This window comes from Cyanistes caeruleus, chromosome 9 (genome assembly GCF_971803275.1).
Source record: "Cyanistes caeruleus chromosome 9, bCyaCae1.hap1.1, whole genome shotgun sequence".
NCBI lineage: Eukaryota > Metazoa > Chordata > Aves > Passeriformes > Paridae > Cyanistes > Cyanistes caeruleus.
In genome coordinates, this window is record NC_141709.1 from 24,237,675 (window position 1) to 24,264,958 (window position 27,284).

Below are 27,284 nucleotides of genomic sequence, written 5' to 3' on the forward strand. Positions count from 1 at the left end.
GGCTGGAGCACCAGGAAGCACCAGCCTGAGGTGCCCAGACCTGACATACATGTACCTGCTGCATCCCATCCTTTTCCAGCACCACCCATGTGCTCAGAGTGATGCTGAGGTTTTGGCTGCCCAGCCTGTCTGTGGAGGCATTTTCTCTCAAAGGTATCTGTGTGTAATATTCACAGTGGCAAGTCTAATGGGAATAAATTGAAGCTGAGCAGCAGTGGATAGCTTGGGATCTGGAGGATGGTTTAGCAGTTGCCCTGACTGGGCTAATGAGACAGAGATAAAGTTTAATTACATGCTGTGTCCATTCCCCAAAAAAGATGGCCCAGTTTGCTTGAGGACTGGTACACAGTAGCACATTGCATATCCTGCTGTGCCCCTGATAGGAGATTTATTTGTTGGCTCAGTATTCTCCATTCTTTCTATCAGTGCTCTCAGTCCTTCAGCTTTTTTGTCTTGGTCCAGGCAGCTGGAAGGCTTCTGAGATGTTGAGATGCCTCAGAGTAGTGTAAAACAAGCTGGTTTTCTCCACTGAACAACTCCAGTGTTTGCTGCAGCCTCAGGCTGCAGGTGGAGCTTGCTCACAGGCTGGGCCACACAAAGAACACACACAGGTTTCACTCATGATTTATGCACTAAATTTTCTCAAAGTGCTTCTTGTTAGTGGCAGCCCAGCATGCCCAGCCTCTGATGGAAGTGAAAGGGCCCTGTACCTGTGAGAGCATTTGGGATCATGCATAGTTCAGGGTCCCACCATCCAGGGATGCTGCTGCCTTTGTGCAGAACCTGGCAGCCCTTCAGTGTGCTTCCAGGTGCCTCACAAGGAGGTCCAAAGCAGAGACTGACTCTTGCCATTTGCAGGCTGGTAAATGTGCTTGCATTCATACAGAGCAGCAGTGCTGCAGCTCCTTCTCTTCCAGGAAACATCAGGTCAGCAGTGGTGTTCAGGCAAAATCCATTTGGGGGCTGTATCCAAAAGACAAAATCTCTGTATTCCTGCATGCTCAGTGCATTGGCCAAGCACCAGGGTCAGCACAGCCTCAGAAGAGAGAACTGCTGTGCTACTCTTCAACCCTTGGGTCTACCCAACATATTTGTAATCTAGAGCTAGAAGAGGGACTTAGAGATTGACTAGAAACTCTTCTTGCAGTATTATATTTTCCTTAATACTCACTTGTCCACTTTTTGATTGGATCTGTCCCTGCTTTGCCTGTGAATTCCAGCAAGAGCCTGAGGTAGTGGCATCGCTTTAGGCATAAATACAGCATGAAGAGACAACATTGTATTTTATTGTTCCATTAATACACGCCTTGGGTGCCTTCAACCATTCAAGACATGTATTAATGGCCCAATAAAACACACCCTGAAGAGCCTTTACACTATTATATTACAGCATTCTATATTTAAATATTTCTAATACTTGAAAAAAATTTTATTATATCCTTCCACTACAGGAAATAGTTCCTAGAGACAGTAAGAGGGAACAACATCTTGCCTCTATCTGCATTTTCTCTAATAAATACTATGCAGAATACCACATTTCAAAACTGCCTCACTAATCAAACATCTGACATCACTTACATATAATCTCCCATTTCATAGATGGGAAATTGGAGGCATGGAAGATGATATGACTTACCCAGAGCCCTGAGAGGCTGGGGTGGACCTGGATGTCTGGGACACAGGGACCCAGACTCCTTCCCAGAGTGATTCATGCCAGTCTATGCCAGAACTCATCTGCTTGTCTCTGCCCTCTCTGTCCACAGGAAAAGGGCACATTCCCCTTCTTCCAAGGATGAGCATTCCATCGGCCTGAAGGACTCACTCTTGGCCCACTCGTCGGACCCAGTTGAGATGAGGCGGCTCAACTACCAGACTCCAGGTAAGGAGCAGCTTATCCTCTTGAATCCTGCTTCCTCTGGATCCCCTTCTCCATGTCACCAGAGGCAGAGTTGCAGTCCTTCGTACCCTCCAGGAGATCCACACCTTCTCAGTCACAGTGACACAAGAGTGGGTTTTAGACCAAGGATGCCCAAGTGTTTCTCTCTGGGTTGCAAATCCTTCTCCCTGTCCCTGTCACTGCAGGCCCTTGAGGCTGGGGAGCCTGGATGGGGCAGGCCTGTTGTGTGGTGTGTGTCAGACATGGTGTGAAGCTCATTACAGTTGTCCTGAGCTGGGAGGAGCCTCCATGCAGTTGGGAGTGTCCACACATGGGATGCTCCACATGATGCTGAACTGGTTTCGTCCTGGCTGAGCTTCAGTGCTGAGCACAACTGGTGCAGTGTTGGCCACATGGGCTGCATCTGGGGCAGTCAGGAGGTACACAGAGCTCTTACACTGCTGTGGGTGTCCCAGCAGCTTCATTCTGGGATCTCTGGTATGCTGACTCTCCTGCTCTGCTCAATTAAGGGTCAAGAGAAGAGCAACCTGCAGACTCTAGTGCTCTGCAGCCAGTGTTGTGTCCCACTGAAGGGCTCTGCTGATCGTGGTGTTCTCAGTGCAGAGAATGATAATTCAGTAAAAGCCATTCTCTGCATGCTGCTTTCACTGGCCTGGGATGCCTCAGGCTGTAGCTTTGCCAGCTCATGGAGGCAACTGTACTTCACACTGCAGAAAGGTCTTGTGCTGCTGCTTTGTGTCTGCACGTCTCTGATGGCACCAAAAGCACAGTACCTGTCATTGTAGTGATCAGAGACAGGCTCGCCCTCACTCGTTCAGAGCCTTTCAGAGAGTCCAAGTCCTAGATGAACTGAGGGAGCGCTTGGGCTTTTGTGATGGAGGGAGCAGTTCAGCAGCAAATGAGGCACATAGAGCTCTCTTCTAACTTCCAGCTCCTCCTGGTCTCTAACCTACTTTCCTTTTCCTCCTGCTGCTCATTCATCTAAGAGTTTTCATCTAACAGGAGAGTTTTGAAGGGGCCATTTCCTCATGTAAAACTGCTGTGTCTGGTGGGGGGGGCAAGGACAGCCTTTCTTGTTGCCACTCACAGCAGTCTGGCTCATACCTGGGGTGAATTACACCAGCACATCTTTTTCTGTGCCAGGGCAGCTGTCAGGGGTCCTTAGTTAGTGCATCTCCCAGGCAGAACCAGTGGCAGATCTCATGTGTGGGCAGCAGCAGCAGGCTGGTAGTTGTCAGCAGAGCTGGCACATTAATTGGCCACAGCACAGCACAGGATGGTGTCACAGCATGGGAGGAAGATGCTGTGGGGAGCAAGGGAGGCATATGTGCCAGAGGAAGAACATCTCAACAGGCAGATCGCTGGGAGCAGCACTAGGGAGAGGGTCACACACACAGTCAGCAGCAGCATGCAGCTTCTTGAGGAGGAGCACAGTGTGTTAAACAGGGCTGCTCCAGGACAGCTGTGCATGGGGACAGGCCTCTGTGACATGTCTCCATGTGGGCACAAAAGCCATCTTTGCTATATGCTTGTAGTTTGCATTGAGTGGAGGATTGTGGCAATTCGGGCTTGCATCTGCTCCCATCTTCAGAGAGGTCAGGGTGTTTGCAGCAAGGATGTCCCTTGCTAGACCTGTAGCAAGGTTCAAGAGCTGCCATCAGAGAGTTTTCCTGTCTGTGAGTGAGGATAAGCCAAAGATGCTGCTTACTTGGTAAGTTTGCAGAGCTCTCTGAAGAGACAAAACCAAGGCAGAGTGCCCAGCTCAGGCAAGACAGCAGCAGGATCCTGGGATACTGCCAGACAACGCTCCCCTACCAAGAGACAGCACTCTGTCCTCCTCTCCTTCTCCCCACTGCATCCCCTGTGAGTCTCTGAGGGGCAGAAGCGGGTGTCATGCAGCTTGAAGTGACTGTTCCAGCTCCTGACGAGCTTGTCCTCATTAATGAGGCGTGTGAAATCCACCAGGCACAGTGGGCCCAAGCTGTTGCCCCTGTCACCTGATGGAGGTCAAGGCAGTGCTGTGAGGATGCATTGACAAGAGGTGCTGGCCAGCAGCCCTGGTAGTTGGTCTCCCTGCTGGAGCTTGCTGAGCAGGGAAAACTTGTTTAATGCATAATTAATTGGTCTACTGTTATTAAATATTAAGCTTTCTCATTTTTGCAGTTTTTACTTCAGACAAGGGTTATTCCCCACTGTTGGCCTCCCTGTACTAACGTACTGCTGTGCCAAGTCACTGAGGGGATACAGGACTGGGCAGTGTCCCAGTACCCCATGAAATGAGATTGACTTGTGCTGCTGATGAGCTATGAGTGAGCTGGAGGCTCAGGTGCACTGAGCAGAGGTGGCTGGGGCTGAGTGCAGTCCCCCTGGCCACCAAGCAGCACCAATGCCCCCTGTACCTGCCATTTACTGGCCCTTGCAGGCTTCCCTGGGGCATGGGGCTGGGGCCAGTGGTGTGCAGTGAGAGCTGTAGCTCTCGGTGTCACATGAAGGCCTGTGGACTCACTCCCTTGCAAGTAGCTCCAGCTCCACGTGTTTGCCCGTGTCAGGGGATGGCACTGGTCAGAGCCAGCAGCCTGCTGTGCAACAGCCAGCTGCAGAGCAGCCCCCAGGGCCAGGCAGTCGCTCCTATGCAGGAGGGAAGCTCCCAGTGCTGTGGCATATGGTGCTTTCCTTTTCATCTTCATCTTGTTGTCTTTCCATCTCTGAACCTCTGCAATGATGACTAAAGGCTAATGGGATTTCTGTTCTTGCCCCGTTTTCTTTTCTTTGCAGGTGCCAGTGTCCCCTGTTGCCCGAATATCTCAAGTTAGTTTTAACTCCTGTTTTTATCTTTCGACACCTTTTGCTTTTTCTTTCCCTTTCTCTCTCATTTCTGTATTTTTTGTTTCGATGTCATGAAGATCACCTTCACTCACAGCAGACTGTAAAATGGCAGTGATTTCACTTTCTGACATGATGTCTGGGGCCAGGCTCGGTCCTGCTCTCACAGCACTACAGCAGCTCACCGCAGCACAGTGCAGAAGGGAAAGTCCTGAGTGATGGGCTGCCAGGAGGCTTCTGCAGCAACCTTTCTCTGCTCTCCAGCCTCCTACCCCCTAGGAGTGGTAGGCCAGGCTCTGCCATGGTGCCTAGCCTGCAGCTGGCCCTGCATGGGGACTCATAACCTTCACGATTCTGAAGGGAGTGACCAGCTAAAAACCCTAAATGGACAAATTGAAGGGTGCTCTTCAGTGGTTGAACACACTCTCTTCCTACCTCGGGCAGATTGGTTTCCCTAGGCTGGGTCACCTGTCATAGACTTAGGCAGAGCACGTGATGGTCTCTGGACTGCCTGCATCTGGTCTGCTTCACAGTGTTGGTGCCAGAATCCCAGGCACAAAGGAGTCACTTACTGCTCTAGCAGCTTGGATGGAGTAGTACCAATCTGCAGATAAAAGTGCCCCCTTATCACTTGTCTTCTGAGCTTCAAGTTCATCCTCAACCAACCATAAAAGCATGCCCACTTTGCTCTGGGGTGTACAAGGCATCTGTGTCTGCACACAGGAGTGGGAGAAGTATGTATGATAAATATTTCCGCTGGGAGCAGAGCCATGGGCTTTGCCATGTGCGTCCCTGCAGGGATTGCGAGACCTCTGAGCTCTTCTAGCCTCATGGTGAGCTCACTGTCCTCTTGCCAGACCAACTGGAAGAGCTTGTGGAAGTCCTGGCAGTGTGTACAAATCTCCATCTTGCTCTCCACTGTCAGTGACTGTTTTTCTAGATTCACCATAACAGGATTCCAACCACCTCTTTCTCCCCACCCGCTTTTGCAGCTCTTTTGTTCCTGCCACACTTCTCTGGCTGGCAAAACCCAAGTTTGGAGAGACCACCTAGTGTTTCTCAGCAGAGATGAGGGTCTGCAGCTCTGCTGTGGTCCATGGCTTTGCTGTACTTTGCACATAACAGTGTTGGAAGAAGCACATACTGTGGCTGTGTTCCAGTCTCTTTCTCCTTCCTGCCCCACACTTCTGTCTTGGTCCCACACTGTTCTCATCATTCAGTTGCTCATCAGTGACAACTCTGCTCCTGAGCTACAGCCTCAGAGTTCTGGCATGAGTGACAAAATTGTGCCAAAACCAGCATCATCTCTGTCCTTTTGAGGGCCTGCTTAGTCACCTCAGGGATCCTGATGAGTGAAGTGGCAAACAGGACCGTCTGCAGGAGGACCTCAGCACAAGGCAGAATAGGGGTATTTCCTTCTCCACCTGTCTGTGTGTTCTCAGGCCATCCACGGATAGCTCTGCACTGCCAAGCGATGGCAGGATGAGTGTGTGTTGGAGCGGGTCTTGCCTGTGTGCAGTGATGTCAGATGTTTTATGCAGAGATCTGAGGTGTAACATATCCATGTTACCACCTCATGACTTGTCACCACTATGTAAAATGTGTGTATCCAGCCTGAGGACTGCTCCATCACCTCAGTGGCCCATCACTGCCATCTGTGGCAGTGTTCAGCCTCCTGAGCAATTGAGAAGCTTCTGGCTGTGCTCCAGCCTGTCTCCCTGGGTGTGAGTCAACAGCTTCAGCCTATTAATAATCATCATTACCCATGTGGGGTTTCTGGGAAACCCACAGAGCAGCCGATGGAGTCACAAGCCTTGGGATATGGATGACATGTTTCACAATCACGTTTCTGCCAGTTCAGCATCTCAGCATCAGAGAAGGAGGTTGTGATGGTTAAGCTCTAAATCCCAGGGCCCCAGGAGGGCTCTTTCCAATCCCACATGCATACCCCCACAATACCTGTCCCCTCTGTGGGATCTGTGGGATCCCCTCCTCTAGGCCTTTCTGCTGAGCAGGGCTTCAAGCTGTGCCCAGGATGCTGGATCCCTGGTTTAACTAGGGCAAGACTTCTGCCATGGCTTGAGCTGCATCCCAGCTTCCAGCAGCCTCCCAGAAGCTGCTGGAGGGCACATCGCTGCACATGGTGCCTTGCACGAGCCAGCCCAGAGGGAGCTGGATTTTGGGCCCTGGAGCGAGCTCTGCCTCTGGAGCATCACTGAGGAGTTAGGCAGCTGTGGGCAGAGCTGCTCCTCAGCTCTCAGAACATGGTGCAATGCCCTACCAGGGGATCAGCCATTCTTCCGTGGGGCTCCTTCTCATCCTTCTGTAATGCCCTGGGAACTGTGACAGCATCTGCCTACCCATAAAGCTGTGCACATTCACTGCAGAGGTTTCACTGCAGGTCTGGCAGAGTTTCTTTGTGGCAAATGCCATTGTTAGGTGTAAGCAAGAGGATCAGCCTAAGCCCTTGGCAGTGAGAGCGCCAGAGGATCAGTGTGTTCAACTTCAGCCCATGCGGGAGCCCAGGAAGCACAGTGACAGCGTATCCTCGGCCTGTTCCTGCCAGGGGTGGCCGAGCCCCTGCCCGCTGCGTGGCCTGCTCTGTGTGCCCAGTGGCTGTACTGTCCGAGCATGCTCACCCGGTCATGCACATTCTGCACATCACCTTTGTGTTCTGTTCACCGCCCCGCGTGCTCCGGGAGTGTGTGCCGCATGCCGTGTGAGCTCGTCAGCTTCCTGTCCGTCCCGCCCGGCGCTTCACATATCACACGTGTCTGCCTCGCACCCACCTCCTGGGTTTGCACATGCTCTTGCCGAGCCTTCCTTGGCCATGCAGAGCTGTAACCGTTCTCCTCTCCCTCCTTCCCCCTTGTCTCGCTTGCAGGCATGCGTGACCACCCCCCCATCCCCGTGACCGACCTCGCTGACAACATCGAGCGGCTCAAGGCCAACGATGGGCTGAAGTTCTCCCAGGAGTACGAGGTGAGAGCGGGACGGGCAGCAGGGTACGGTGATGCTGGCTGGGACGCCAGCAGAGAGGGCCTGGGGAAAGCTGAGCTGTGCCTCCCCTGCAGCAATGCTGTGTGGCCAGTCTCCACACCAGGCCTGGGAGCCTGCCAGTTCTCCCTGCCAGCCCACAGTGGTGGGAACTTGCCTTGAGCAGTTGAAGCATGGCTTGTACAGGGAGAAGACTTGCAGGAGAATGCACAGCAACCTGCCATGCTGCCACCGTGGGTATGGTCTGAGTGAATGGGAGCTCATGTCCGCATACCTGGACTGTCACTGTTTACTTTGTTCTGCTCTGTGAGGGCTGCACTCCATCCAGGTTGGCTGAGGTATTTTGGTCTGCAGTATCCTGTGCCCATTCACTTCCATCTGTGTTCAAAGCTTTGCTCTCTGCGCCATCCTCTGATGCCAACAAACATGCATTTTGAGTTTTCATTCCTGCTTTCTCCATCTAATCTCCTACTGGACTGTGCTGGCATTATTAGCCTTTGCTGTTCAGCATCAGTACCCATAGAAACTCTGCTAATGTCCCACTGCTCTGGAGTAGTCGAAGCTCCCCTCCCTGCACAGAGCCTGTGACCTGCAGTCATGAGCTGCAAACTTGCCTGCACTTCTGGATCATACTCCCACCCTTATCCGTGTCTCTGGTGGAGCCCCTGGGTAGATACTGTCTGCATCCACCACTGACGCTGCCTTTGTTCACACACACAGGCATGTGCTGGGTGTTTGGTGAACCCCTCCACTACACCTCTCACAGCCCAACTCCCTCCAGCCCTGTCCTCCCCTGAGAGCAACTTGCCAATGGCATGTACCCATGGAGGAGAAGGGGCTGATCTACCTTAGGGCTACCTCACTTTTTGGCACTCTCCAGGCTGCGTGATCAGGTTGCAACTGTTTAAAATTGGGAAAAGTTCCTCTGCAGCCGTGAGAGCAGCAATGGCAGGATGATGTTTTGCTGTGCTTATATGCAGAGCCCTCTTGAGCTGCAGGGGACTTGTAAATAAACCCCCCACTAGTATTAAAGAGGGAATAAATTTGGGAAGTGTTCTTTGCATGTGTTATCACTTCTGTTTGAATTGTTATCTGCCTGTGCCTGTGGCCACCCCTTCCTGCACTGTACCTACACTGATTTATGAGATGAGATCAGAGCATTTGCCCACAAGGTAGGATTATATATGCCAGGAAAGGGAAAGCAGATCTCTGTGTTGAGATGGTAAGGGACGAATTCCAGCTAGTTCAAAGTGTGTATCCGAGGAAGGCGCAGAGCTCTTTTTTTTGCTTTGGGATGCCAGGTGGAGGGTCTTGGCATCCCTCTGCATGTACTGTCTGAACCAGAGAGATGAGATGCAGCATTACATTGTGACTTGGGAAATGTTTAAAGGAGTAATGTGCTTCCCTTGCAATTACTTGTGTGTTCATGTATGTCCTGCCAGTGGAGCCAAAGTGTGCAGTCATATCTGTCAGCCTTGGGCTTTTTGTTACCAGTCCAAGTGAAATGTTAAGCAGGGCTGTCCACTCTGCTACAGGCAGGCTGTGGCTCTGCTGCACGGTGGGAATCCAGCAGGATCCAGTGTCTCTGCACTCCCACCCTCACACTAGGCCTGTGCTCAATAGAGCCCGCAGCACAATACTGAGCTGTGGGAACTGTTTTTGAAAAAATGAGCATTAAGTAAATTCTCTTAGCCACTTTCATGAGCCTCTCTCTTCTCATTTCTCATTCTTTAGAATATCATGGCTGGTTGAGAGCACCAATCAGTTGTACTTCTCATGTTGAAGCAGCTATTAAGTAGCTGATTGTTGCACGTAATTTTTTTCCCCTGGATTCTGCTGTGTTTGACTCCTCATCATCTTGAAATTGCTGAACATGACAGGCTTGTACAGTGTTTGACACTAGGATGGACCCAAAAGTAGAAGGGGTTGCACCTTGTTGGCATGTGGGGATCAATGCAATCATTTCCCATTTGAAGTGCCAGTGAGAAGAATCCTGGACTGAGTGTGAAGAGAACAGCAGCTGCCTCTGCAGGATTGCTGTGGCAGCGGGTCTGCTCTCATCCTGGTCCCTGTATGTGTGGGTTTGGCAGGGCAACAGCTCCCTTTGACAGGAGGGCTGCAGGGCAGGATAGGCACGGTGTGTGCTGCTGACTAAGGAAATCTGCAGAGTGGATGTGGAAATAGCGGAGGTGGGAGGGGAGCAGGCTGTGCAGCCCCTGTGGGAGCCTGAGACAGGAACCACACCTCAGCACAGGCTTGCATTTGCAGTAAGCATTGATACAGTCCCAGTGCTCGCCCTGGGGCTCGTTGACCCCCAGACCTTACACAGAGCTGAGTGGTGACCCAGCACTTCGGGAAGTGAAGGCCCCAGCCCTGTTCCCTAAGGTATAATGGTGCTGCCAGAACGGCCATAGCACAGCTGAGCAGGGAGACACGAGGGAGGAAGGCATGGCAGGTGAACCCCCAAGGCCCATTTGCTGTTTGATTGTGCTTTGAAATGGTTGCATTTTAAGTGTTTTTGTCGAGCAGCCTGTCAGCCTAACATCTCTGTGGGGTGCAGGGCTGTTTATAGATGGCTCACATTCCAGGAGCAGTGTCACCACAGGCAGAGAGCAAATATTTAACAGCACTTTTAACCACTGAGGCCAGCTGGCCTGGAGCCATCAGTCTGGCGCTTGCCTTGGCTGTGCAAGCAATAGCAGGGTAACCTAGACACAGGTGACATGAAACAAGACCTGTCAGCACCTCCCCACATGCCTGGGAAGGGGATAGGAAGGGTGGCAGAGATTTCTCACAGCCGTCTGACCTCCATTCTCACAGGTCAGAGAAAAAATGATATTGATCACACCAGTTTGCAGCCCGTGTGGCTACACAGCCCGTGTGACAAAGCCAGCAAGCTATGGGCTGGCTGCTATGGGCTGGCTGCAGTGTGAGCAGGCTTGTGAGCTGCGCGTTAGCCCTCGCCCCCTGCACCTGGGAGCCATCCCAGCTGTACCTCCTGGTGCCCCTGGTGCAGCAGGAGAGGCTGAGATGCAGTTGCTGGGAGCTGAGCCGTCTGCAGGCACAGTTCACTGCTGCCATCTGCTCTGGAACGGGGCAGAGCACAGCCCTGCCACGCTGTACAGGCAGGCAGCAAGCTGGGGAGCAGGCACAAGGGACTGGCAGCTGCTTCTGGCCTGGCTGCACCGGGAAAGTATTTCATTTTTAGTGTACAGTGAAAGTACAGCGAATTTACAGTGTGGGATTAATGGAATTAAGTAAGTAGAAGGAAGGCTGAGCTCCCTGACTGTGGACTGGAGGTGGTGGCAGGCGCTGTCGCTGATGTTGGAGCTCCTCCTGTGGGCACCTTCCCACACTGCAGCCTGTGCTCCCGGGGCAGCATCCTGCCCACGGGCGGTGCAGGAGTACCTGCCCTGGGACAAGCTGCACACACACACCACATCTCACACTCTCACCGTGGCATCCAGCAAGCTGAGCATTGCTGTCCCCTGCGGTGCTGTTAGCAAACGCATGACAGGCTGGCTCCAACCAGCGCTGGTTCCTGCTCTCTTGTAGTGCTGCTACATCCTGCATCACCTTCCCAGGGGAAGATTTTCTCCTTACTCCTTTTGAAACTGCAACTCCTGGCTATTGCCCCTCATGTACAGTCCATCCAGCATGTCCATTCAGTGTGTGGCCCCACAGGGGCAGAGCAGAGCAGGTGATGAGAGCCTGGCAGTGTGGCATGCCTGGCACATTAGTTGGTAGTAATCTTTAGATTGTGTATGAGATTTGACTGTGCTCCTGCTTCCTAGTGTGGTAAGGATGCTGCAGACCTTTCCTCACAATTTTCTGTGGAGAGAAACAATGGTGGTTTGCCCAAACCCTTACATTTCCCATAAAGCCACTGAAGACACTGCATCTCCTGTGCCTGCAGCCCTGGCAAGGCAGATTGGTAGCAGGAAAGGTGCTGGGTCCCTGGGACCAGTGAGCCCAGGAGGTGCTGGGCCCAGGATCTGGGTAACACCAGGGAGCCTTGGTTTAATGGGCTTGCCATGGGTTTGATGTCTCATTGGGAAACCGCCTGGCAGGCACACGGTGCTCACGTTCCGGTAATAAGAATAATAAGGCTGAAGTGCTGCCAGCAATTGATTCAGAAGCACATTATGTCCTCATTTGAGGTACTGCGCAGATTGACAGTGGTCAATGCTCCTGCTAATGTGGTTGATTTCACAGGAGGACAGGAAGCACTCACTGCCTGAGCGTCTCCCTGTCCCCATGCCCTTGTGCAGCTCTGAGCTGCCGTGCTGCCCCAGGGTACTGCCTGCCTGGGCTCTCCATGCCTGCCAGCAGCAGAGGCAGCAGCAGGGCCTCCGCATGCAGAGGGATTCTGGAACTGCTCTAAGGAAGGGGAGCAGCAAGCCCGAGGTGACTGTACCTGAGAGTCAAACTGGCACTCAGGGACGTTTTCAAGGCATTTGTAAAGTGCTCTAGTGTCTGTCGAGGAAAGAGCCTTTTTCCAATCCTTTTTCAATGGTCTGACTCTGTTTTTATGGCAGTAGCAGCAGGGATCCCTGAACTGCTTTGGTGAAGTCGTTCCTTGCACTTCCATGCTGGGAAGGAGGAGTTTTACTAATTGGGCTTTTTCTTAATTTGCACTTGCTGTCTTACAGCATCATTTCAAAGCAAAGTAAAAGTCATGGTGCTTTTAAGTTTGCTTCTGGCTCATTTCCTTCCAATTTCCCAGCCCTTCTGCTTTCTAGGAAGTGTTACTCTGATAAAGTTTTGGGACGAAGCAGTGATTCCCATGAGCCCCAGAAAGAAACAGGAACAGACTCCTAGTGACAGGGCAGTTGTGGAGCAAGGTGGAGAGATGAGGCAGTGCTACTGCACACAGGAGCTGCAGAGCATTGTGTAGAGATGGGACAAGAGTTGCCAACCACTACTGCATGTAAGGGCTCCAACTCCCTCCAAGTAGCCCATCATCCTCCCATTTATTTACTCATTTGTTTGCCTTAAGGGGGGGAACAGGTGTACATTAATTCATCACCAGAGTTTAAATTAAATCATTTTACTTCTAAATGAGTCACTAATTTGCAGGAGTATTTAATTAGAGCCTCTTTGCACTCAGGTGCTGTATTAGTTCTGACTTTCTCACCTGTTTGCCCTCTTAAGAGGCTGATGATGATTAGACCATTTCTGCACATACTCATTGCACATCAAAGCTCTTAACCCTAATGGCAACACCTTGATGCTCCTCCTCCATTCTGGGGGCTCTTGGCAGCCTTGTCCTCCCCCAGGAAATAACCCTTTCCTCTGCTGTGGCAGGACACAGACTTGCTGTGCAAAGCACTCTGCACCCACAGCTGGGTCAGCCCTGCAGCCTTTTGGCAGTGATTTGCAGCATAGATTGAGTGTGAACAACTGCACTGAGCTCTGCTTAGCTCTGCTGCAGGGGTAGGACTCCAGCACCCACCTGTGCCCAAAGAGAGTGTTCACAGAGTGCAATTACAGCTGGTGCTTTCTTGAGTTGCTTCTTCACAGCAAGAAGATGCTCACTGATACTGTCAGAGCCAGTCTCAGCTTCACCACCAGCTAGTTGTGGAGCTGAGACTGCATGGGCTGTCTGTGCAGACTAAGGCCACCTTTCTGAAAAATAGGTGTTATTTATGTTTCTAATAGGCATTGGTGGGTCCATATTTTCCTTGTTAATTTGTCTGTTTGTGTTTCTCCTTCAGTGTGCTCCATATTGATCAGACTGGTGTCAAAACCCTTCTTACTTATCTCTGCTCCAAACCATAAAGTACTTTCATATTATATTCCTCTTATTTTTTCATGTCTTTGATCATTTCTGCATTCCCCTTGTGCAGTTCAGGCCCACCATGGGTGGGCAGGAGTCTTCCCTGCCACGCAGCTGAGAGTGGGGAGGATCCAACAACCTGATCCCTTGAGCAGCCTATTCTGAAAGCAAAATACAGGTGCCTGAATGAAATAAAGTGCCCTAGAAACCTCTGTGCTGTGCTGAGATGTCTCTCTGCCTGGGCAGAGGAGAGTGCAAGGCCTGTGGCAGCCAGGCCACTGGGTTTGCAGCCAGAAGTGGTGCTTGCAGCCTCCACTCCCACCATCCTGGCTGCAGCATCTCTGAGCACAGTGGCTGCTTGCTTATTACACTGATAATAGAAAATTACAGGTTTTCTGTAGGTAGTGTCTATTTACATCCTACATTTCCTAAACTACCTATTAGCATCTCTGTGATGTCACATCCTCCTGTGAGTTTTCATCAGTACTGGCTCCTCTACCTGCAGGCACCCTGGGCCACACCTGGGGACAGACAGCTGCCACCTGGCGCAGCACTGGAGCACAGGGGACAGTCGATGGGTGTCACTTTTTGCACAGCTGGTGGTTGGTGGAACTGAGCAGAGGGACTGAGAGCTGTTCATGTAAGCCTAGTCAGGGAGCTGTGCTTCCCACCTCAGCCTTTTGCTCACAGCTGATCCAGAGCTGACAGACAGGCATTTCACTGCCTGAAAAACCTTCTGACGCTGCTCTGCCAAGCGATGAACGCAGATGCCTGCAGGGAGCACAGTGTGCAGTGCTTCCTTTTGCCTATTTCCCCAGTGTTTTTGTCTGTGGGCCAGCAAAGTTTCAGAGACCCTGAGCTGGAGCAAGATTTTAAGAAGGTTTTGACAGTGTTGCTAATTTGGGGGAAAAGGGGATTCATGGAATGACTGATTTCTGCTGTAGCTGCTAGCCCTCAGCTTTCCCAGGGCTGCCTTGTGCAGAGTAAGTCCCTGCATGAGGCAGTTGTCTTACCTGTGTGTCTCATGTGTCTCTCAGACAACAAGACCATCCCATCTCTGAGGGATGCTCTATGGATGGTTGTTGTTCACCTTGCTTTGTGGATGGACTGAGACAATAGAGAAGGCTTTGGGAAGAGGCTGCCTGGCCATGGAGCAGCCATGGACTGGGTGCACCAGCATATGGCTCATGGAGGAAGCACTGGGTGTGCAAGGGCAGGTGGGAGTGGGATGTGTGCCTTTCAGACTGTTGCATAGTGTGCAGGCCAAGATTTATAACCACATCTCTTCTCCAGGTTTATAGTTTCTTGTCACTCTATTAACTCTAATGAGAGGTGTTTACATTGCATAAGTAGCTGGAGCAGTGGATAGTAACCTATTAATTTTCATGACTATTCCCTGGCAAAAGCTCATAGGCTGTCTTGGAGGACACATACCAAAGGCTCCTGGGGCACAAGACACCCAGGGCTTGCTATATTTCAAGAGACTGCAGTTCAACAGCTAATAAAACTGCTAGGTCAAGATCTGCACAGTCAGGTCTTTCAGGAATCCTGGCAGAAGACCAAATTTCTGCTGATGGGTAGCTCCAGAGGAAAGGATGAGCACACAGCAGAAGAGATGAAGGCTCATCTGCAGCAGGCTGCCCCTGTGAGGAACTGCTTTGCCTGCAGATCGTGGGATGCACGTCCCACTGGAAAATGTTTTTTGGTGTGGTCTGGCTTGACGCTACTGCCATGGACACCCATGGAAGCTGTGTCTGGCCTGGAGAGAGGTGTGCAGGGCAATGCAGATTTCCTGACTGAAACCCCTGTGCTGCAGCACCCCAGTGTGCTGTAACCACTACTAATTCCTTCCTTCTTTTTCTCGCCACAGTCCATTGATCCTGGGCAGCAGTTCACCTGGGAGAACTCCAACCTGGAAGTGAATAAACCGAAAAACCGCTATGCAAACGTGATAGCCTATGACCACTCGCGTGTCATCCTGACTTCCATTGATGGTAAGAGTAACTGGAGTGGGTACCCCATCCAGCAAGAAGATTGACTGTAGCAAGGAGACCCATCTTTTTCTGTGTTCTAAGCTGAGCAGGGACAAACACCATCCATCAGTGTGATCAAATGTGTGTTCTAGCTGGCCAGAAGAGACACTTCCCCAGTGTCCTCAGAGAAGTGTGTTCTGTGTGGTTACTTCTTAGTACTGCTGGCAGCAAACATGTTTGTCCCAGCAGCCTCCTTTCCCACTGTCCTCTCTGACTGCAGCTGCCTTCCTTGGTACATAGTGAAATATGGCACTAGTAGTGCCACTGCTACCCTCTGTCCCAACACAATTGTAGGGTCAGTATCTTTCTCTGGGACTTGTCAGTATATGGTCCCAACTAAGTGCCCAGAGCAGTACACTATGAGTGGTGCTCCTTCCTCTGGGACATCAGACTCCACACATCCCTGTCCTCCATCAGGGAGCATCAGACCCTCATGTCCATAGCACTGACCCTGTGGCTCCAAGAACCAGCCCCAGATCCCTGGAGTTAGGACTAATACATGTTTCTAGTCCTCTTGTACACAGAGGAGCTAGAGCCCAGGCTCACCCATTCCCCTTGTTTTATAAATCAGCACCCAACTCTGCACACCCAGATCTGAGCCCACTGGTGAAGGATGAGGAAGATACAGCTAATTCAAATGCACCCCTTCTTGGGGAAGGAACTGTGGCCTGGCTTTGCACACAGGTGGCCCTACAGTCACTAGCATCCTTTTTTGGGAGATGGAAAAGCCTTTTCTAATGGTAATACGCTATTAATCCTCTTCAAGAAGAGGAGAGGGGGCCAACCTGTCCCTCACAGCAAGCCCTGTTAAGCAGCAGCAGCAGCTATGTGAAAATCTGGCATGTCTGCTCATGGGCAAGCCCTTGCAGGCAGCTGTGGGGTGAGCACGTGGGGGAATCCCTGTTTTCCAGCCTGACTCAGTTGCTGTAAGTAAAGAGCACTTCCCGGGAACTGTTCCCGAAGCACTCTGCCAGGTCCGTGCCGCCCATGCCAAGGGAGTGAAGCACTGCACTCCAGCTGCTGCCACTCCCCCAGAGCTGCCAGCACATTGTGTCTGCTGGAGACTGCTGAGACCTGTAGAATAGACCTGTAGAATTTTCCCCAGGACAAAAGGATGAGGGGTGACCCCCAGCTTTATTTCCTTCCTCTAGTGAAATGCAGATGCTCTCTCCTAGGGAGACAATGAGATTCCTGCTGCTTTCTCTCCCTGCAGCCTGGGCAGCCCATGCTGAGCAGGGTTTGAAAACAGCCTCAGGCCTCTGCTTTGCCGAATTTATTTTAGTAACTGTGTTTGCATTTTAAAGGCCTTTACGAAAAATTCCTTTCCTTAAAGTGGAGGAGGCCTCGTGGGGGCTGGAGCAGCCCCTGCCAGCAGGCAGCAGAGAGGGTCTCACACTGAAGGGTTTCAACGGTGTTGGAAGATCTCTGGCTCCTCGGGGATAGTTGTCCCTGCAGGAAGGATGGGAGGACATCCCTGCTTGACATCCCTTGCTAACAGAGACAAGCTAATAAAGGAGCCTCATTTTTAAAAGGTGCTGTAGGACCATAACAAATTGCTGGTGAATTTAAGACAATTATTTCAGTCAGTTGCTTGGGGCCGAATGAGCTCCTTAATATTCCTGCCTGTGAATTTTCCTTTGTGTGCGTGTGGCAGCTGTCTCTCTGCTTTGGTGTTGCCTGCTTGTTGCATTAATGTGGGAGTTACAAAGGGTTCTTCTTTTCTCAGGCACCATCCCTGTCCTTTGCAGGATTCCTGGGAGAGATCCTGACATCACCCCGTAAAGGAGACTTGTCAAGAGCCTTGTGAACAAGCCAGCCTCTTCTGCCTGCAGGGCCCAGCAGAGCAGTAGGTACAGGGTTGTGGGCTTACCCCAGTAACTCTTGCCCTCTTTCTCCTTTTCAGGAGTCCCAGGCAGTGATTATATCAATGCCAATTACATTGATGGGTATCGGAAGCAGAACGCCTACATCGCCACACAGGGACCGCTGCCAGAAACCCTCAGCGACTTCTGGAGGATGGTGTGGGAACAGAAAACAGCAACTATAGTCATGATGACCAGGCTGGAGGAGAAGTCCAGGGTATAGTGTGTGCTTTCTCTCTTTTCTGGAGCCGTTGGGGAGCAGAAAAGAGGAATGGGAGCACTTCACAGCATAAGGGCACCTAGGGAGAGGCAGTTCCAGTGATGTGGCTCACGGCTTCATGCCGCCCAGCAACAAATGCCTTGTAAGCATATCCCTGTGAGGCAAAAGGGTGGCACAACCTCCTGTTGCTGGCCTGCTCATTTACCTCTGTTCTGCTTGCATGTCTGCAAGTGCACCCATCCTGTCCTGCCCACATCACTCTCATTAAAGGGGGAAAGGAAAGCTCTGAGATGGGGAGTGTGGACCATCCCAGAAGCTGAGAAGCTGCAATAGTTGTGGGGTACTGGCAGCCTGACAGGGACCTGGCATTTCTGGCAATGCATAGGAATGGCTGACAGGGTCTCATTGCAGTAACAAGACTAATTTGTGCCTTGTCCAATGACAACATGTATAAATGATCACCTTACACTGCCAGGATTAGATATTCTGATGTAATAAATGCAAAGCTGCCTGCAGACCATGGGGAAGGCATGGGTTGGAGAAGGAGTGGGAGCCCTCACTGCAGATGATACAGTTTTCATGACAGAGTTCATACTCAGCCCCTGAAGCAAGAGTTTGTAAGCTGTGACCAAGTGCTCCTGTGCCCAGATGCACCCTTTGGGCAAAGCCTGCCCAAGGAGGAGGAAGCTTCTGCCTCTCATGATTCAGTTTGCTCCTAAAAGTAAAATTTGTGTGGTGAACGTTTGTACTAGCAGAATATTTTAGTGTTGCCATGCCAACAGCAGAAGGGGCTTGTGCACTCAAGCTGTGAAGCACTGATTATTTTTAGCCCAATAAGCTCATTCTTGAGAAGCAGAAACGGTCAAGTTTGGGTTTAGCTAAAACTTCTGCCCACATGCTCTCCCTCCTTTTCAAAGCTTTAGCACTTTAGCACTTAGAAGGGGTGTCCCAGCCCACCCTGACTGTGAGGAAGTGGCTGAAACCACCAAATCACCATGGCAAAACAGATCTGCTTTTCCTAATGTACAAAAAACAGGCATTGTTGATGGCTTTCCTGGGCTCTTCAAATGCCCTACAGCCTGCAGGGAAAAAGCATTCCTTTGGGATGAGCTGTCTCTAGAGATCCAACCCCAGTTTTGCACTGTGCTTCCTGCTGCAGAGCCCTGCCTGCTCTGCAATGGCCACTGTCACCCACACAGCCCAAGCAGGGAAATGATTCTGACCTGCCCTGTGGCTCACAGCTTGGCACACAGGCTAAGCAAAATCAGAAGCTTCTGATCAATTGCGCTCTGCAGCTGAGGGTTGTATGGGGACTTTTTTGTGCCTTCACATTTCAATGATGGAGCATGTATTTGAAGAACACAGAAAAGCCCTTCTGGGTTGCCAAATAAATCCATACCCGGAATCTTGACTCAACTTCTGGGCTTCTTAGTTAGGGCAAGGCACTCCAAGGTGCATGTTTCTTGAAGATAACAGGTTTTCTTTGACCCCAGAGGGACTTGTCTTTGCCTGAGATGTCTGTTCTGCTGAGCTGTGCATTATCTCCCCACAACACACCTCATCCTATCATTCTGCAGTATTGGTTTCTCTCCCAAACACAGTGTGTGTGGTCAGGCTTTTGGTGACATTGTGAATCCTTGCTATGGGCAAGAGGTGACCAGAGCCCTCACAGAATCTCAGGCAGCCTGCCTGATTGGGCACACTGCCCAGGGGTTCTAGGCTGACCTGACCAGACCCAGACCCCTGCATTCACTCCCTGACACTGCCTGCCCATGTCCTGCTGCCTCTTTGGCACATCCCCAGCACTAATGAGAAGTGGGCAGTTTTCTCTGGCACTGTGGGAGAGAGAGGCAGGTTGCCAGGAGAGTCAGTAGAGAAGCCTGGTTACTCCTGAGTTGAACCAGTGATCCACAGCAAGCACTTCCCTGGATGTGTTTGCTGTACCCTGTAGGTGTCTCAGGGCATTGTCTCACAGCAGGGTTCTGGTGAGGAGCTGCAGTGTGGACTTCCAGGAGATTATTTTCTCTGAGGTTTTTGTGTTGTCTTTTTCAGCATCTTCCAAGGCAAGACAGCTTTTAGCCACCTTCCTGCTCTGCTTTTCCTCATGCCCTTCTGGTGATGGCTAGAGCTCTCTTGGAACACACCTTTTTGGGACTAGTGAAGATCCTAATCCCAGTCATTCCCCATTGCTCCAAACTTTTAGCATGAGTCACTGCTTTGCGGTTCATTCCACTCCAGAGCCTTCAAACTTCATCTGATATAACCTCTTGGGTCCCTGCAGCATTGCTGCCTGCTGATGCTCATGCTGCTGTGGGACAACACTGCTCCAGGCAGTCACATGGCATCACAGCATTACCCAAGGGTGACCTTGCTTGAAAGTCCCCTTGCCCAGGGGCTTTGGCGCAAGCTCAGGACTGTCTCTCCAGCTGCAGAGCCTGGGGTGGGTAGCAAGGCCTCATGGCGAGCTGCCCAGTGCAGAGCAGGCTCTGCTGCCTTTCCAGGCGAGCTCCCCAGGTCACCCTCGGCAGTGCTGTGATAAGCCAGCCGGGACCAGCAGCAGCTTGGCAGCCCTGTGGGGGTGACACTGCTTTAAAGGGTTCCTGAGCTGCAGAGGGAAAAAAAAATCTTTAAAGAGCATCAGCTTTTATGGTCTGCAATTTCAGCTGGCTTGATGGTCTAAATCATCCTCCCTTTTTCATGTTTTCACAAAGTAAGAAGCACATAAAGGATAGAAATGGCTGGATTGTGCAATTTAGCTGCCTTCAAAGCTTTACAATCAGTTTCAGAATCATTTGGTGGCAGTTCAGAAACACACATTGTAGATTAGCTTTCCCGAAGCTGCGAGCATGGTGAGTCCCTGCTGGGCTGTGTTGCCAGGAGAGAGGTATTAAAGCAGGATTCCTCCTACCCTGGGCTATCCCCAAGAGCCTGGCAGAGTGAGGTCTCCCAGAGCAGTGCTGTGGCTTGTTCTGTTCCAGCCCAGAGCACCAAGCTGCAGTCTCTGGGGTGTGATCTCCCCTGGCATTTCATGTCCCCAGGAAGGGGTGTGAAGAGGCTGATACTCAAGGGCCCTGGGGAAGAGAAGCCTGGCAGCCACATCATGCTCCAGCCCTCTTGCTGACAGCAGTGCCATCTGGAGCTTGTGAGCAGGGCTGGGAGCAGAGCACAGCTCTCAAGCTGAAGAGAGGTACCTTGGCTGCTCTTGGGCTCAGGGCATCAAAGGGGAAGGACAGGAGCCACTCAGCAAAGCTGCAATAAATGGCTGTTCAGGACATTACTGTGCTCCTTAAGTTAATGAGAAACAAGCACTGCCAGAAGAAAACATCTCTTATCTGCTTTAGTGCCACAGTGCATCGGCTTCAGCATAAAATTTACAGAGCTTGAAAATGGGGCATAAACATTATGGGTAAATTTGGCAGAAAATGTGACTGACTCTTATCTGGTCATGAATAAATAATTTTCAATTACCAGCCCAGGCATTGCTATTATCCCACACAGGAAACTCCTCTGAAGTTTGTTTTGTGCTCGACTACACAGCCCTGCAGCGTGTGGGTGGCAGGAGGGGACTGCTGTCCCTGAGGTGTAGGCTCAGGCACAGGCTGTGCTGTTCCCCTGAAATATCCCCTGCAAACTACAGCAAGCAGCTGTCCCCAGCATTTGCAGGATGCCATGGTGCTCTCCTCTCCCTTAGAGAGGGTCACATCATCCCCAAACCAGGCAAGACAAACTCAGGCCTCATGGAGACAGCCTGCAGCTGCCACCCACTCATGAGTATGGGATCAGTTTAGCTGTGAAATAACATTTGTGACCTCCAAGTTGCTGGTGCTGCAGCCAGTCAGCATCAAATGCTCTGTGCCAAGTGAGGAAGAGGAATCCTGAGATTGTTGCAAGGCCTGCCATGTAGTCACAGATTCAAGGCAGCACAGCAGGAAAGCCTGGGCAGGAGGCAGCAGAGCTTGCTCTTCTTGCACAGGCACCTGCAGTACCCCATTAGGCAGCCTTGCTCCAGGTACTTCTGCCAGGGCAGACCTTACTGAGAGGAGAACCCAAAAAGCAGAGAGTGGTGTATCTGTCTGACTCCAGGTTGCTGCACTCCAGAGCCAGAGTGCAGGATGAGGGCTCTTAGCTCTCACAAACCCCACCCAGTTGCAAGTGGTTTCAATTAAAAGGCAGAACTTCATTGATTCCTAATTAAGCTTATTGTTTCTCTTCCCACACATTCCCCTGTAAACACGTTCTGCTAATAATTAAGTTTACTATTCCTTGACAAGCACAGATGATCTTCCATTCACTCCTCTCTCCTAGGGTGGAAAACTGTTTTCGGTGTGGTGCACATGGGTGGGAATGAAGTCTTCCTCCTGTCAGCCAGGCACTGTGGCTCTGTAGGGTGGGGCAGCCAGGTACCAAATGAAACAGGGATGCTTAGAGTACCAATTAAATAAGGAGCTTGGAGCTTCACAGAAAAAAAAAACCTGGTGGAGTAGTTTACAAACACTGAGCTGTGAAGAGGAGGAGGAGGAGAGCAGCAGCATGTGAGCAGGGAGGAATGTGAAGGGAGCAGAGAGATGGGCCCCTGGGGATGTGTTTGGCTGTCTGCCAAGTGGGATGCAACAAAAGCTGTGACCAATAGCTAAAAGCACTCTGGCTCCAGAGTTGGAAGGGGGTGATAAGGATGATGCAGGGCAGGAGATTTCTAGGGAGCAGCAGTGTTTTCATGATGGGACAGTCCTGCCTGCGGGAAGGGGCTGAAGGGATAGTTTGGACACAGTCTGTGTCTTCTTGCAGAGGGAGAATAAGATGTGTCTGTGTCTGAGCTGGCATCTGTTCCATGCAGAGCCATTTTGAAACACTTGGGAGATACAGATTTTCAGGGATGTGCCACCTGCCACAGGGGCAGGTTGGTGTTACTGGGTGATGCTCAGTGCACTCAAGCCTACAGCAGTGCAGAGAGGGTGGTTACAGCATCCAGGCTGGAGCCCTGGCATGGCCTGTGTCCCACCTGTCTTCAGGGTGGTTTGCTGCACAAGCCATGCTGGCAGGGGCACCCTGGGGACTATGGATGTTATGGAAAGGTAGTGCCTGTTGTTGAGTTGCTGTGTACTGTGCTGGATTCAGCTCTGTCCTGCCACAGCTGTGAGTCATGGACACCAGGCTGGCATAGCTGGGTGATACAGGCTGCATCTCATTCACCTTAGCTGCCCTTTGACTAGAGCTGTGCCCACAGAAACCACCATTTCCTCTTCCCTGCTGCTCTAGCTCTTTTCCCATCAACACATAGCTGCTAACCTTCTCTTCATCCAGGTGGAGCTCAGGCAGGGAGTTGCTCAAGTAAAGCCCCAAAGATGCCCATCTCACTGAACAGGAGACAGAGAAGAGCTACAGCAGGCACAAATCACTGCTAGAAATTGATGTTTACTGTCTTGGTATCTGGTGTTGCTCTTGCTGCTCTGTCTGGTGGTCTGGCCCACTTTGCCACTTCCACTCATAGCTGCAGGTGAAAAAGAAAATCCCTCTTTCGATGGGTCATTGAGATCAGCTCAGTTGGTCAGAGCACGGTGCTAATAACACCAAGATTGTGGGTTCAATTCCCATACGGGCCATTCACTTGAGAGTTGGACCTGAAATCCTTGTGGGTCCCTTTAACTCAGAATATTCTTGTGATTCTGAGACTTATGGAAAGGGGTCCAGGGGGTGCTGTCTTTTTGCCTTTCCTTTTGGGACACTCTGGGGAAGGAAATCTGGATTTTAGAGGCCCTCCCTGCACAATGACTAATTTCTATCTTTACCCTTTGAAGGGCAGAGCCCTGTTCCTCATCCCAGATGCCGCAGCCAGCAGCTGACCCATTCTCTTCACCTCCCTGCAGGTAAAGTGTGACCAGTACTGGCCGAGCCGGGGTATGGAAACCTATGGGATGATCCAGGTGGCCCTGGTGGATACAGTTGAGCTGGCGACCTACACCGTTCGCACCTTTGCGCTGTACAAGGTATGGGGCTGGCTGGGCTGCTGCTGCTTCACATATTGCAGAGATGCTTCCCAATGCTGCAGGGTGCTCCCTGGTCCACAGGCAGTGGCCTCTGGCTGTACCTGGCTTGGCCAAGCATGTGGCCAGTACACCCATGAGCCGTGTCTCACTGATGGGCTGCAGTAGGAGATCAGGTGCTCTTTGTGCCTCTGGCCACCACTGGACTCTGGCCAGGATACTTGATGCTCTCCTTTGTGTTTTCTGTGACGGGCCCCAGAGCAGGGCTGTTCTTGCCTCTGGTGTGTGTACAGGTAGCAGCTGTCCTCCCATTAGAGGGACAACATGGGAAGCAGTGAATTTTTATCACTCCTGTCACTAATAATGCAAATGGAAGGGCTATTTCTGATGTGAGTACAAACCCTTCTCTCCTGCCTGCTGCATTCCTCATTAGTGTTTGGAAATCCATGGGGGCAGTGCGAGCAGCAGCATGTCAATGCAGACAGGCTTCGCAGCGAGCTGCTTCTGTGCGCGACTGAGTCTGGGCCAGGAGCCCAGGGCTCGGGGGGGACACACTCATGCCCCAGGAAGGCTCCAGCAATCACCCAGACAGTCCTACCACTTGCTACATAGATCACTGAGCCAAGCCCAGAGAGGAGCAGGGCAGTCTGCAGACACAGGCTGACCACCCAGCCCAGGGACACCATGATGCAGAGGAGCAGGGAGGGAACTGGCTGCTGTAGCCCTTCCATGCACAGTGCCCATTTTCCCTGAATGTGCAGTGAGTATGCAGGTAGTGAACCTGTGCTCTGCAGAAAAGAGTCTTTTACCTTCCCTGCTCCACTCCTGCAGAGTTGCTCTGTTGTCTGTAAAACTTATTTTCTACAGACCAGCTGTATATATAGGAGCTTTGGAACAAACCTGCATTTTTCCTGCAGATTTTCACTGGTGAAAGCCCAGTACCTGCACCATCACACAGAGCTTTTCGTGCCTGTTGCTGTTGTTGGCCCATCAGCAGGTTCCTGCACTGGGATGAAACTGTTCTCATGCAAAACAACTCCTCTTTGTCTTCAACAGAATGGCTCCAATGAGAAGACAGAGCTGCGACAGTTCCAGTTCATGGCTTGGCCTGATCACGGGGTCCCAGAATACCCCACCCCGATCCTCACTTTCCTGCGGCGCGTCAAGGCCTGTAACCCAACAGATGCTGGGCCCATGGTTGTGCATTGCAGGTAGGACTGTGTGTTTGGTTTCTGGCTGCAGGAGCTTTAACCTGTCTGAAAGTGGAGTCTCCCCTTCTTGTGGGAAAGGTTTCAGGTAGCATAACCTGCACTGCATGCTTGGGCTGGCAGCAGAACAAGCCCAGCAGTGGTAATGCAGTGGTGGCATTTCTATTGCTGGATCAGATTAAACAGCACTGCTGTATGGAGAGCCTCAAAAACACATTTTGTAAATGGCAAGTGCCATTTAACAATTAAATTATCTGTGCCCAGCATAAGTGGGTGGTACCTTGAGAGGCACATCACTGACAGAAATGGATGCAGTGACCTCTACCAACATTCATATGCAGTATTTACAGCAGCACTCTTTCACAGGGTAGAAAGGCAAGTCTTAAAGCAAAATACTAGTCTGCTAAGGCTCAGCATCTTACCCAGCCAAGATTTATTTGTACCAGCCGAGAGGGGACTGTTACTGAACAAACCACTCTATCATTGCTGTTCCAGCCTTACCAGTGCTGTTTAATGCTCTTCTTTCATGCTCTGTTTCAGATGGTAGTGGAGTATAATTAACACACAAACAAGCTGTATTAAAGCCCTGTTAGGGATATGACTTGTACCATAAATGAGGGAATGCCTAGCTCCCTATCTCTGTGTTTACACGTCACAACAGTGTGTCTGTTTTCAGGATGCTCTCAGAGTGAGTAGCATTAGGTTTGCACATGCCCTTCCAAGAGTTGTGGAGAGGCATTTGGTGTTTGAGCAGAGGGCTCAGCATAGTTGTACATGACCTCAGCTTTCTGCTTCCCTTCTCAGGCTGGCTGTACTAGTTTTATGGGTGAGGAAACAGTGACCCAGGTTAGGGGACAAGCAGGCTGGAAATTATGGACTTCACTGGTGTTAGGGCCCAGCCTGCTCTCCATGTCTTCAGACTTCACACACACGTGCACTGTCACTGTCCTGTCCGTTAAACACATTTCTCCTTCCCTTGTGGAGGGGCTGCCACCCACCACAGGGGTCAGCAGGGTTGACACCATGTCCTTTCCACTCCAGCAGTGAAAGGGGGACAGCAGAAAGGAGGAGAGGAGCCTCTCACATTCTCCAGTGATTCTCTCCCTCGCTCCTCCAGTTGCTTCTTGTTTGGAACTCCACTCATAGGGAGCAGCCTTTACTCCCCTTTTGTGTGCCCTAAGTCCAAGTGATCTCTTAAGCACTGTTAGAGCTCATGTGACATCTGTAGGAGACTGTGTCATCTCAGACCGTGTGCTGTGCTCCTGCAGTGCTGGCGTGGGCCGAACCGGCTGCTTCATTGTCATTGATGCCATGCTGGAGCGGATGAAGCACGAGAAGACGGTGGACATCTACGGCCACGTGACATGCATGCGCTCCCAGCGCAACTACATGGTGCAGACAGAGGACCAGTACATCTTCATCCACGAGGCCTTGCTGGAGGCCGCCACGTCTGGCAATACCGAGGTGCCCGCACGCAACCTCTTAGCCCACATCCAGAAGCTGTCCCAGGTGCCACCAGGCGAGAGCGTTACTTTAATGGAGCTGGAATTCAAGGTTGGTGGCAGAGCCCCAGCACCCTACTTCTCTAGTGCCCTGTCTGCCCACAGAGCTCCACAGGCTGCTTATCCAGGTGTTGGGAGAGGCAGGCTATGGATCATTACAGACAGTTATTCTTTTGTGTGTTTCTAAAGCAGGTAGGCAGTGATTTAAAATACATTTGAATTGTAAAGCTTGTGTCAGCCACGGTCCCCCCTGGATTGGCAGCTTCTGGGGAGGAGATAAAAGGCAGATGGATGTGCAGTTCCCAGCAGCACATTCTGCTCTAGGTTCACTGTGTGGCAGGAGCTGCATCTGAAATCAGATGCAGATCGTGTTAGTGATAATTGATGTTACTGTGAACAACTTGTCTGGAAACAGCTTCAATTTAAATATGTGAGATATTTCTGGTCTCATTTCTTCAATGCTGAGCTCTGTAATCTTTAAACCACCTCAACACCAAGCCTCACTGTCTAGAATTGGTGAAGGCAGTGTTTTAAGGTACACCATTTTTAAGAAGCCAAGCCCACCTTTTTCTGCCTGTATCTGTGTATGGCAACTGCAGATATTTATTACAGCCTTGGAGCTGGAAGTGAGCTCTGTTAAGTGCCCATATTCTCAGATGAGGTGCCTTAGTCCAGTGATCTCTTGCAGGGAATATAGCTCATGCAGGGAGGCAGCAGACCATGCAGGTTGTGAAATGAACTGCAGCAGTACAGCTTCACCCTGGGGATTCCCTTCAAGTGACAAAGGAGCAGGAGAGTCAAAATACTGGCTTTCCATGTAAACTGGAAATAGTTGAGAAACTCTGTCCTGTGGTTATCAGAGCTGCTCATATCCTGGGGTTGGGACAGTAAAACTCACTGCCTGAATGTCTCATGGTGACACCTGCCCTGAGAAACTCCTGGAGAGACACAGAATTGTGTTCAACTCAAGCAGTTCTATTGT

General features: G+C 51.1%; 1 protein-coding gene and 1 long non-coding RNA gene across 63 annotated transcripts in view; one reads left to right on the top strand and one right to left on the bottom strand.

The window, feature by feature from the left end:
• The window catches only part of PTPRF (protein tyrosine phosphatase receptor type F), a 376,832-nt gene that overhangs the window by 342,921 nt on the left and 6,627 nt on the right, over positions 1-27,284 (top strand). For 25 of the 47 annotated variants that reach the window (XM_086902277.1, XM_086902303.1, XM_086902274.1 and 22 more), the window contains 7 exons: positions 1,764-1,879; positions 7,605-7,702; positions 15,367-15,490; positions 17,433-17,608; positions 23,476-23,595; positions 24,649-24,803; positions 26,069-26,354. In XM_086902277.1, the coding sequence (XP_086758403.1) occupies positions 1,764-1,879; positions 7,605-7,702; positions 15,367-15,490; positions 17,433-17,608; positions 23,476-23,595; positions 24,649-24,803; positions 26,069-26,354 (1,075 nt within the window). Of the gene's footprint in view, positions 1-1,763; positions 1,880-4,672; positions 4,706-7,604; positions 7,703-15,366; positions 15,491-17,432; positions 17,609-23,475; positions 23,596-24,648; positions 24,804-26,068; positions 26,355-27,284 lie in introns of all 47 variants that reach the window. The other 22 variants (XM_086902267.1, XM_086902293.1, XM_086902272.1 and 19 more) reach the window with 1 other exon arrangement.
• LOC147651685 (uncharacterized) overlaps positions 1-27,284 on the bottom strand; it is a 115,556-nt gene that overhangs the window by 70,360 nt on the left and 17,912 nt on the right. For 2 of the 16 annotated variants that reach the window (XR_015290511.1, XR_015290509.1), the window contains exon 1: positions 1,637-4,766. The exons of 9 other annotated variants lie outside the window; for them this stretch is intronic. This is a non-coding gene — a long non-coding RNA (uncharacterized LOC147651685). Of the gene's footprint in view, positions 1-1,636; positions 11,549-23,005; positions 27,074-27,284 lie in introns of those variants that run through there. 5 more of the 16 variants (XR_015290502.1, XR_015290504.1, XR_015290517.1 and 2 more) reach the window with 5 other exon arrangements.